Below are 13,138 nucleotides of genomic sequence, written 5' to 3' on the forward strand. Positions count from 1 at the left end.
TAATCTCTGAGGAATATGAGCAACATTGGCACCAGTGATACGCTACAATAACCCGACCATCTCTAACATAAAATGCTCAACTCGACCCATTTGAGCATCATCATGCGGCTGCAACGGCGTATCATCATCTAGACTACCATGCTCGTGTCTCAAAGTCATAACGTAAACTGTGTACTAAAGAAAAAGGTAGAGAAAATGTACCAGGAGTGAGTAGCAGCAAGTAATCCAAGACTTAACTAAGTATAATTTCCTTTAGGCATTATGTTCCCAAATCTTACCCCATAGAACAGTTTATATCACAAAGAAGATGCATAGGCAAAACTTACAATTTCAAGCAATATTTACTGATAAGCTAGACTTCAATATTACATAATCCAAGATCTCTAATTTTTAACAAATCTAGGCTAACCTAAAATTAAACTTGCAGCTCTAATACCACTAAATATGACACCTCAAAACTGACCGAGACGGACTGACCTGAATTCAAAATGTTATATTAACCACCGAAGTGACTCTCCAGCTGACAACCACCCGACGCACACCCCAACCTTATAACACATCATTTATGACTAATTAACTATCATTTATTAATAAAAAAGTAATTTTTGAACCATTTTTTAAACTTTTTCTAAGTATTTAAACCTAAGGGTATTTTGGTCATTTTACAACTTAAGATTAAACTATCCTGATTTTATTTCTAAATAGTTACCGACCTTCTTTTGGTCAAATTATGCAATCCTTAAAAAATTTAGCTTAATTCAAGTTCATTTACTATGCTTAATCCAAGTTTAATTATTAGGGACTACATTGTAACTTTTACAAACTTTTAGTACATTTTTAAATTAAAATTTAAGAGTGTTTCTACCAAATATTAACAATTACAAGTCTAATATTAAAATATTACCAAGTTTCCCTATCATTAAAGGCTTCAATTACTCTAATCAAGTTTTAGGACTAAATTATAAATTAAGCAAATTAGAATACTAAATTACAAAAACAAAAAACCCAGAAACCCATACGGTCGTGTCCTGAGCCATTGTGTCATTTAAAAATCTGATTTTACATGTTTTACTTACACATTAAACTTGAAATAACTACAATTAATTACCATAAACATCCACACATCTCCAATTTAATTTATTTACAACAAATATGCAACAATTAATCAAAATTTAACACCCAATTACATGCTTAGAAAACACCAATTAATTCACACAAGCTACATACCTTAGTCGCAAACAATCCACTCCATGGTAAGCTTCAATTAAACATTATTAGTAAAAAAATACATGTTTCATACACCGTGTTATCAACCACTATACGAACACTCATCAACATACCATAAATCAAACATCAATTAGACATAAAATCATGTAATAAAGCAATTATAAAATCACCAAAACTAAAGTCCAAAATTTAATGTCCAATGTCCATTACAAGTAAAATAACACTAGTCCCAAAAACATTACAATGCCCCTATATAGTCTCTAAAGTAAATTTCTTAGGCCACTACCGAGCCTTATTCTTCAATTGCCCTTGCACTCACTTCTCGACTCCTTATGCCCAAAATTTCTCTACATGAAATGTGAGGGTGTAAGCTTAAAAAGCTCTGTGAATGATAGTAGAAACATCAAGTAATTTGCACCCAAACATGCATAAATCAAAGCAATTAAGCATTAAATTTTTAGTCATAACATGTTAACATTTCACTATAACATCACATGAAATTTTAAGAATTAAGAATCAATTTTTCCATGGCATGTAAAATCAACTTTTAACACAAACATTCAATTATATTGACACAACCAATCAATTCTATTGGCATAGTGCATCCATGGCACTAAGTAAACGTGTGATCATACATTGGATAAACGGATCTCCGAACTCCCACAAATCAAATACAATCTTCCGAATTGAGTGGGCCAAAGCCATACACTCCCTCATAGCACCTCAAATAACCCAATGAGTGGAGACTCAAGCTCAACACTCCCTTATCTACTCCAAACAAATCAATCCACCGAGAGTCATATGCTCAAAATATCACAAATAATGGTGAGTACTCACAAATCCTATGGCATGCCAACTATATCCAATATATCCACCATGCAATATTACCAATGTAATCATACATACAAGGCATAAAATATGTTGTTTAATCACTTAATTTAGGATGTTAAAATGCAAGTAAAAGATGTGGCTAAGCAATTTTAACATCAATAAAATTAAGCATAGCAAATATCAATTTCCCAATATTCATACACCAATTAGAACACCTTTATCAAATGTTAAATAAATTAGCAATTCATGCTCCAAATATCAATTTATTCCATACAATTTAATCAAGCTAAAAGCATAATACACAACTTACCAAACCAATTGCCATTTTGCTATTTTATAAAACAAAACCTATTTTTGCAAAATCCAACCATCCAATATACAATTAAGTCATTAATAACACCAATTAAACCTTTAATTTAACCTATAATCAGGTCAATTTATCAAATTTCCCTTAATATCACTCACCTCCACACTTAGCGCTTTAAGCAAAAATGTGTTCAAACAAGCAGGTTTGAGCTTCAATTCTGATTTGCATGTTCCTCATCTTGATGTGGAGCTTTAACAGAGATAAAGTATGCATTACAAACTAACAATAGCAACAAAAACTTGAAATTTGATAAAGTATTCGAATCTAAATCATTGCTCTAAACTACCTTCCCGATGTTGCACAACTAAGCCGAAATATAGAATTCCTCAACTAAACTCCCTTTTTAGCACATCAACCCACTTTTAATCTTTATTCCTAGTCCAATAACATGTATTCTAAGTATTAATTTCATCATTTAATCTGTGTCAATACAAGCGCGTCAGTCAAAACGGACTTCAGCTTCTCAAAACTCTTCTGCCTCTCATCAGTCCACTCAAAGGCAGAGTTCTTCTAAAGCAACTTTGTCAATGGAGCAGCAATACTAAAAAAACCCTCAACAAAATGACGATAGTAACCAGCTAAGCCCAAGAAACTCCTACCCTCAGACACATTCCTCGACGGCTTCCAATCCAAGATCGCCTCAACCTTCTTCGAATCAACCCAAATACCCTCAGTTGAAACGAGATGACCAAGAAAAACCACCTTACGAAACCAAAACTCACACTTGCTCAACTTATCATACAACTACTTCTCCCGTAAAACTTGAAGAACCCTCTCAAATGCTCGTCGTGCTTATCCTTCGATCGAGAATGCACCAATATATCATCTATGAAAAGTACAACGAATCAATCCAAATAGGAATGGAATACACGGTTCATCATGTCCATAAATGCAACAGGTGAATTCATCAAACCAAATGGCATGACAAGAAACTCAGAATGCCCGTAACGAGTCCTAAAAGAGCATTCATAACATCTACATCCTTCAATTTCAACTAATAGTACCCAGACCTCAAATTAATCTTCAAAAAAATCGAAGCTCCCCTAAATTGGTCAAATAGAGCATCGATCCTCAGAAGTAGATACTTATTCTTAATGTCTAATTTATTCAGTTGGTGATAATCAATGCACAGCCTCAAAGTCTCAACCTTCTTCTTCACAAACAGAACTGGCGCTCCCCACGGTGACATACTCAGTCGAATGAAACCCCGATTTAATAACTCTTGTAAATTTGAAGCTTCAACTCTTTCATTTCCTTAGGTGTTATGTGATAAGGCATAATTGGCACCAGAGCTGTATCAGGATAGAGCTTAATACCAAACTCAACTTCTCTATCTGACAGTAAACCAGGCAACTCATTAGGAAACACATCTGTAAAATCACAGACAACTTGAATCTCATCTAACCTCAACTCCTTACTATCGGCATTCAAGAAATAGGCTAGATAAGCTTCGCAACCTTTCAGGACCAACTTCTTGGCTCTAAACAAAAAAATCACATTAGAAAGTTACTCGAACTTCTCTCCAACAACAACAACTTTGAAACCATCTGTGCAATATAAAGTCACCATCTTTGCCCCACAATCAACCTTCGTCCATTGCTTCGTCAACCAATCCATCCCAAGGATAACATTGAACCCCCCAAAATGAAAATTCTAAAAGATCTACAGGAAACACCTGTCTCTGAACCATTAGAGGACAATGATAATAAACTCGATCCACCACTACACTTTCACCGAGAGGGCTCTTAACCATAACACCACACCTAGATACCTCTACAAGAATCCCTGACTCTCTAACTACATCACAAAGAAAAAGTGAACTTATAGAACCCAAATCAACTAAAGTTAAAAGAGGAAAAGACTGCAGCGTAAAAGTCCCCGCGATGACATTCGTGCTTCTCTAGTTCGGGGCTCTCTAACTGCATAAACTCTGACTGGACCTCCATTACCACCCCTAACAGCTCCATGCTGACCAACACCTCTACCACTATCACCTTTTCTACGACCCCTCTCTTGAGTCGGAGCAGGTGTAGCAGTAACAACAACAGCAGTAGGTCGGTCTCGAACCACAACTGCTCTCCTCGGACAATCACTAACATGATGCTCCATCAATTCGTAAACACGACAAGCACTAGTCATCCTCCAACACTCACCACGATGACGACAACCACAATGCTCACGTAACAGTCATGTAACAACTCCCTAATAACCCGTACCAGCCTCAGCTCTTGCGGCCTGCCTATCCTGACCTCGACCTATAGCACCACGTCGTCTTGACCTCCCACAACAACCTATCTTGTACTTTCAACCAAATCCACTAATAGACTCAGATGTCCTATTAACAAAACTCAGGCAAATCCATGTGTGATTAGCTTGCTTCAGTAATCATAACCAACTATTACTTCGGGTTTTCTTGTTTAATCAACTAGTCGAAATCCTAGTAGGATCTTTCGATCTTCTACTAAAATAATAAGTCAGTAAGAACTGTTTATCTCTTGACCTCATAGTCCAAACCGATTCAGGGTTAAGGTGTTCACAGATAGACCATACCAAATTTGGGTTAATTCTCACCTTAATGACTTCTTAAGGTTGTCAGGCCTAGGGTTTAGGTTTTTTTTTCTTGAATAGTTGTTTCGTTAAGAGAACCCTACAAAATAATTAATTAATCATACCTCCACTTGCTAATCCCTTATAGGAGGATTAGTTCCTCATGGATCTCATAAAAAATATAAACTTGATAGAAATAGTAGACATGAATAATAATTCAAGAGTATAAAGTTTAGAAGAAGCCTAATTTGTATTGAATATAATGTAGAATCCTTATAAAGTTTGATCAAATGCATAAATTTGATTTCTTCCACAAAAACAAATAACAAAAACTAAAACAAACTTAAAACCTAAGAAAAGAAAAAGACTAAAGAATAAAGACTAAATCTAACAAGAAAATTATACAATATGAAAGTTGTCCCCTAATATGTGTTAAATGAGTCTGTTTATAGACTTTAGAGTGGTTGTCATCCTTAACCCTAGGTCAGTTGTCGTCCTTATGCTTAATGTTTGATTGTGTAGACCAAAACGCCCCTGGCTCGTAATTATTTCTAGTACAGAGGTGATGTCGTGAGACATTAGGTCCTATGTCGTGACATCGAGGAAAATATGCTGCATCTTCAAGGTGCCTTCAAGGGTGTGTCGTGACATCCTCAGGCTGTGTCGTGACACCAAAGGTAGTCTTAAAATTCCTCTATTTTACTCCCTATGCTGTGACATCTAGTGCTTCGTGTTGCAACACAACGACCAATATTCAGTTAGCATGCCTTTTAATGGTCTCTTGCATGCTTACAAAGTATATTAGCTCACCCTTAGGCCACATTCAGCCCCTAAGGTCAATAAAAGACTTAAAATACACACTTTATTGAATTTAACTAAAATTGTGAAAATGTAATTAAAACTTAACCAAAATGCTTGTGTTCAAGCTCCTAAAGTGCGAAAACTAGTTTAATCTACTACACCGAATTACGATAGATCACTCTCATACAAAATTCCTCAAAATGAACAAATGTTTTACACTTTAAAAATATTCTCTTGCTCTCTATTAAACACTTCCAATCTATGCAATATTTATGGAACGATTGAGTTATATTCCTAATTCAAAATAGCGACATTCTTCAATTTCAAAATAGCCACATCATATTATTCTTGTCAAATAAGTCTTCAAAAATGGAGAGGACTTTTCTTTAGTCCAATCCCTTTAAATGTGCAATCCCTTTAATTAAATTTCTGAAGGAATATTCACAACATCCTAATACTCGATTTAGTTACAACATATTTCGTTATTGATGTAGATAAATAAAAATGTTTACAAGCAAAGGTCAAAAACTATTAAAACATAAAGTTGTGGTTCGTAATGTGGTAGCAATGAAAAACATAACTAGTTCTACAACCTGATTACTAACAGTCTTGTTTTGGAAATTTGACCTATTTACTTAAAGAAACTTGATAACGTTGATGGTCTTCAAAAAAGCTTTTACTTAACTTTAACTTCTTCAAAATCATTACCTCTTTAAAAAAATAAGTAAATTACAAAAGACTCTTAAAAGCTTTCTTTGTTTATCAAATTTTTTTAAAAATATAATCTCGAGATTTATCACTCAAAATCCTTTGAAATACATAAGCAAATAATCAAGTAAAATCATATCATAAATAAAGTAAGATGTACAACATCTCAATAGAAAGTGAATGGTAACTAAGATTTCATATGAGATGCGCAATTGACACTATAAATTTTATTATCATTCTTCAAATGCTAAAAGATAGTAGATAAAAATGCAAAAAATTGTTTTTATTTTATTTTATTCTACTTGAGGTCCTATCTAATGTAATGTCTGTCCAATCGGTCACATTTACATCTCTATTTTTTGAGTCATTTGTTCCAATCTCAAGATAAAGCATCTCTCTAATTGGACTTGATAGACAAAATATTAATCTTTCAATTGATTTGCTCATTTCCAATTAGACTAATGATATGTTTAGGTTCATCTACTAATACAAGTTGTCTTTCTGTATTACGATCTGACCACGTGAAACCGCTTAGTATTAGTTAAATACTAGATAACCAGTGAGCCCATATTTGCTTATTTCCAATTAGACTAATGATATGTGTAGGTTCATCTACTAATACAAGTTGTCTTTCTGTATTACGATCTGACCACGTGAAACCGCTTAGTATTAGTTAAATACTAGATAACCAGTGAGCCCATATTTGTTTTCATTTTGCTTTGGATGCAAAAACCATTGAGGATAATATACAAATGCATTAATGTAATTTATGAATATTTTTATTAAATTAATTTGTTCGAAAAATACAAGTGCACAAAATGAGTATATTACACTTAGGGCACCAAATCCAACACAATCCATTATCCACTCATGATTAAGATATTTCACACTATAAACGTCACAAGTGAATAAATTCATAAACGAATCTATTCCACTTGGGTCCTATTCGATGTATTGTTAATCTAGTCAGAACCATCTATGTATCTATCTTTTGGGAGTCATATTCTCCTATATCCAAGACAAGACATCTCCCCAATTGGATTTGGTAGAAGACAAATTGGTCTTTTAATCAATTTTCTCAATTCCAACTAAACTAAGGACATGTTTAGATTATCTATTAATAGGAGTTGTCTTTCCGTATCACGATCCTACTATGTAATACCGTTTAATATTAGTTAAACGTTAGAGAATCATTGAGCCAATAATTGTTTTCTTTTTACTTTGCGTGCAAAAATAATTGAGAACAATATATGAAAATATTAATGATACTGGTGAATATTTTATTAAACTAATTTATTTGTAAAATTATAACTACATATAAACAAAATCACTACACTCAAGATATTAGATCCAACATCTTCTTCATCCAATCCCTTTGATTTGATTTGTTGAAGGAATCTTCACAATATCCTGATGTTGGAAATAGTTACAACATATTTTGTTGTTGATGTACATAAATAAAAATAACTACAAGCAAAGGTGAAAAACTAATACAATATCAAGTTGTGGTTCATAATGCGGTCACAATGAAAAGTACAATTGGTTCCACAAGCTGAGGGTTTTTTGCATAAATAATACAAAAAAATAAAAAAAAATACCAAAATAATACAATTATTTTATTATGTACCAAAATGGTACAAACAGGAAAAAAAACCTGGTCGAGGGCCTGCCACAGGCGGCACCAAAGGTGCCAGTGGCAGAGGCGGCACCAAAGGTGCCACTGCCACAGGCGACATCCCAGCCTTATAATGGTCCCCAATTCACTTCAGGTGCACGAAAGAGAAGAAAGAAAAGGAAAAGAGAAGAAGAAGAAGAAGAAGAAAAAGAAGAAGGGGAAGGAGGCGTAGAAGGAAGAAAAAGGAAAAAAAAGAAGAAGAAGAGGGATGGAAGGAAAAAGAAAAGAAAAAATAAAGGGTAAACATAGCACAGGTGCCGCCTATGACAGTGGCACCTTTGGTGCCTCCTGTGACAGACCCTTGACCAGGTTTTTTACTATTTGTATTATTTTGGTACATAATAAAATGGTTGTATTATTTTGATATTTTTTTAATTTTTTATATTATTTATGTAAAAAAAAACCCACAACCTAGCTACTACCAATATTGTTTTGGAAATTTGACCTTTCTACTTCAAGAAACTTATAACATTGAAGGTTTGACTTTTAACTTCTTTAAAATTAATCTCTTTAAATAAAATAAATAAATTACAAAACACTTTTAAAAATTTCATTTATCCTATCATTTTAACAAAATATATAATTTCGACATTTATTACTCAAAATCTTTTAAAATACATAAATAAATAATCAAATAAAAGTAAGATGTACAAAACGAATGGTTTACATGAGATGCGCATTTTACACCATAAATTTTATGGTCATTCTTCGAATGTTAAAAGATGGTGATAAAAAAGCGAAAATTTACATTTTTTGTGTTGTATTTGATCATAGAAATTACATTAAAATGGTATAAAAATGGTCTTATTGATATTTTGAAGTTTGATTTAAAAGCAAAAAAACAAACATGTACTAGTAAAGTTTGAAAAAGACAGCGACCCCATCGAAATGTCCCATCCGCTCAGTGTGACTTTCTTTACTCCCCAATTTACCCTTTGACCAGTCTTTTTCTCTTTCCCAGATTAATTAATTAATTAAATCAGCAATCATGCCAGCTTAATTTCTCCGTGCAGTCCGCGAATAGATAGATAAATACATAAATACGATAGGGTAGGATTGTCCTTTAGATCAGATTTTTGTTTTTACTGTGGGGTCCCATCAAAGTAACCCTTCTTTCTCTCTCTCATGTCTCCGGACTCTTTCGTAATTTCACATCCCCCCAAAAAAGACCGATTTAGGTTTCCCATCGTATAATCTGACGCTTCATATTCATCCACCTTATCCTTAACCCCTAGCCGTCCGATCCCTTCCTCTAAAACCCGCCGTCGTTTTGGTTCTAATTAACTTTAGAAACTGAAGTAGTTATTATTAATTATAATTCCCAAAGGCTGATGTGGCAGTCACACCTTCTGCATTCCTCTGTTCTTCAATATAAAGTCCCGACCTCACTGAGACTTCGCTTTTGCGCCTTCCTTTTTCATTTCTGTGGTTTCTGAGTGTTGTTTTGGGATTTTGAATATGGGTGAGAATAGGATGACCGGCAAGGTGAAGTGGTTCGATGACCAAAAGGGTTATGGCTTCATATCCCCTGACGACGGCGGCGACGATTTGTTTGTTCACCAATCTTCCATCCGTTCCGAGGGTTTCCGTAGCCTTGCTGATGGTGAAGAGGTCGAGTACGTTGTTGAGTCTTCTGAAGGTCGCCCCAAGGCTGTTGAGGTCACGGGCCCCAACGGCAACCCTGTTCGTGGATCATCTAGATCCGGACGCGGCGGCGGCGGTGGTAGCGGTTATGGCGGTGGATCCGGTGGTTATGGTGGAGGAGGAAGGAGAAGCGGTTATGGTGGAGGAGGCGGTGGTGGTGGTGGTGGAGGCGCCGGATGTTATAAGTGTGGTGAGATGGGCCATTTAGCACGGGAATGTGGGCAGGGTGGCGGTGGCGGTGGAGGCAGATATGGCGGAGGCGGAGGCGGCGGTGCTTGTTACAACTGTGGAGGCTCTGGGCATTTCGCTAGGGATTGCCCCAACAGTGGTCGCTAATTTTGAGGAGGGACTTAAATGTGTCATTCACATCTCCTACGATCCATCCTTTTTTCCTCTTCCGCTACTGTTTCTGTCGGTTTCGTTATTATCGTATGGTTTGCTTTTTATGTTTTCCTTTTCCAGTTTATGCAGGACGGTTTCTCTTAGTCAGTTTGCTGTTTTGTCTTTTTGGATTTTGAAGTTGGCAAATGGTTGTAATGGGTGCTTTCGTAGTAGTCTTACAGTGAGGGTGGACATTAGTGTCGATGGGAAAACAACAATGAAGAAGAAAATGATGTTAAAACTCACCGTCATCAAGTGTTTATATCGATATCATATAAATACAAACTGATGGATGATGGTTTGGTTTCAATCCTTTTTCTTTTAATTTCAGTACGCTTTCATGAATTTCTTTATTTAATGCCTCAATTGTTCGATGTGATTTGTTTTGGTTCCATTCTGGTTGTAATGTGCCATGAACCTGAAGTTTGTGTTAATATGATTGAACCATAATTTACAACATTTTGACATTTTTAGCATGGTGCCCTTTGTTTCAAGGTTTCTTTTGTTTGTTTATATTCTTAGATGGGTAGGGACTCCCTACTGTTTTTTCTTTATACTATTTGATGAAAAGGATTGGGATTTGGGACTCATTGGTGAATAATGCAACATAAACTCCCCCGATTATGTGCTGCTGCCTTGCTTTGTTTAATTACAAGTGGTCCATTTTTCCATCTCTCTCTGCATTAACCCTTTTTTTGGTTTAATCATGATGGGTAATCTGTTCTCTAGTAACAATGGGAGACACTTGGATAGGACTGCAAGAATGGTAGTTTACCTCTTTGTTGCTATGAAGTTTAGAAACATGCATTATTCGGTCTGCCGATCAAACCGATCAACTCTAAGATGGGCCGGTTTTGTCGGTTCTTCACTTAAAAGTCGGTCGATTTTGGTTCCATAAAAAGAGGAAGTCAGTTTGCCGAACCGACCTATTTCTCACCCTAGTCTTCTTCATGATCTTTTTAATTTTTCAGAGAAGTAATTTTTGCCTTTTTAATTTAATTTTTCATTTTCTTTTGCTTTTACAAAATTGTGTTGATTTTCAAAATTAAAAATTATTAAAATTTATAATATATATTTAAAATTTTTAAAAAATAAATTAAATATTTGTGTTATTTACGTCGTAATATATATATATTTTACATCAGTAAAGTTAAATTTTCTTTGAGATAATTTGAAGGCTAAAATAATTTTTTTGCATAGTTGAAATAGAAAGAAATCAGTAAAAGTTTCCCCTCCCTTTCAATGAAATTTAGAGCTAGTTCAACATTGTTTTCATGATGTTATAAAGTAATAAATAAGTATTTAAATAATGTTTAAATTAAATAATATTATGATATTTTAATAAGAATATAGAAAATATTTTATTATAATTTGTTGTTAATATTTTTATATATAAAAATTAAGTTTTAAATAAGTTTAAATGATTAATTAGAGAATGGAAAGTATGATGTGTTGGAAGGGTACAAACAGAATTAAGCTGTCAAAATAATTTTTAGAAGAAAAAATTAAAAGTTTTAACTTTTCCGTTTGGAAAAAAATGTTTTTGAAAAATCAGTTTCTTTTTCAAAAATTACTTATTTAAAATTTTACTTTAAAAGTATTTTTCTATGTAAAAAAAATTTCTAAAAGATAGTACTAAATACAACTTTAATTTTTTAGATTTTAGTCTACAAAGGTCGAGAATTGCCCAAATTTAAGCATCACATTCTTTTTATTTCATTAAGTTTGGTTAATTTTCTAATCTAATATATTAAAAATATAATGCTTAGATCAGACTTCCTTTTCACGGTTGGAAGTAGGTTAGGGATGGATAAAATTGTTGGTTCATTTGAACTTTGCATGGGTCCTTGCGTAAAGTTTTCGTAATACCAAAAGGCCCAAAGTTCAATTATTTTGAGAAATATTTAAATCCTAATATTAGTATATTTTTTATCATTTTATAGGTAAAGAGGACTCATTTTAGTACTCAAATTCATCTATATTATTATTTAAAATTTTAATTAAATTAGTATTACAAGTTAATTAAATATAATTTCATGGAAAATGATAAAATGATAAAAGAATAATTTAAAGTGTTACTATAAATAATTGAGGATATAATAGAAAGGTTTTTTAATATGCTTGGCAAGCAAGCATTGCGCCTAATTACTCACCCAGATACTCCTTAATTGTGTATTAATTTCAAAGAATTTTGAGAGAAAAACTAGAAGGGCAAAATAAAAAAGATTCAACTTTGGTAAATTTAACATATTATGTTGAGGCAAGTTACGAAGAAACAATTTGAATGGAATTCGATAGCATTTACTACCATTTGAAATGAAGCAAAACTTGTCATATTCAGTAATTGTAATTTATTGAAATAAAATTTTTAAGTTATTAACTACATTGATATTTATGAATATATGGAAGCTTATATATATAAAACAATTGGTTGCGTTCAAATATCAGACTGGAGTGAATTAAATTAATACAACTCTTGAATTATGGAAATTTGTTCAGATGGAGGAGTTGTTCTTCTAGAAGACTGAATCTCCATCATATTGTGATTTATTGGACTCTATTAATGTATTGTCTTTGTTATTTTGTAGTTGCTAATTTTAAGAAGTTACTTTGTATTCAATCACTAGTATGTTATTAAGTTTAATTTTATATATATGTCCTGAGGCTTGTATAGGGAATGTATGAGAGCATATTGAGGTCACTTTTGTTTGTTCATTGAGGAACTCATTGTGCAAGTGCTATTAAAGAGCAAATCTTTAGTGTTTATAGCCTAAATTCTCAAGGGGAGCATTTAGAGGTGAGTGTTATAATCTTTTAAGTACAAATGTGATATCTCTATACTTGGGGAGTGATAGACTGTGATTTGGGTAAAATACTAATAAAAGCCACTTTTTTTAAAAATTTACTGAAATGGGCCCGGTATATAATTAATTATCGAAATGGCCCAATTCCCCGAA

At 33.5% G+C, this 13,138-nt stretch overlaps 1 protein-coding gene across 1 annotated transcript; it reads left to right on the forward strand.

Annotated features, from left to right (window-relative positions):
• The first annotated feature begins 9,394 nt into the window (after positions 1-9,394).
• On the forward strand, positions 9,395-10,491 carry LOC107922150 (glycine-rich protein 2). The gene has a single exon (XM_016852024.2). It carries the CDS (start codon positions 9,615-9,617, stop codon positions 10,134-10,136), a length of 522 nt encoding a protein of 173 aa, XP_016707513.1. The 5' UTR covers positions 9,395-9,614; the 3' UTR covers positions 10,137-10,491.
• The last annotated feature ends 2,647 nt before the right edge of the window (positions 10,492-13,138 follow it).

Source organism: Gossypium hirsutum, chromosome D01, assembly GCF_007990345.1.
Source record: "Gossypium hirsutum isolate 1008001.06 chromosome D01, Gossypium_hirsutum_v2.1, whole genome shotgun sequence".
Taxonomy (NCBI): Eukaryota; Viridiplantae; Streptophyta; class Magnoliopsida; order Malvales; family Malvaceae; genus Gossypium; species Gossypium hirsutum.

Excerpts from the sequence above, each read along its gene's own strand:
- LOC107922150 (XM_016852024.2), top strand. The coding sequence starts at position 9,615 with ATGGGTGAGAATAGGATGACCGGCAAGGTGAAGTGGTTCGATGACCAA.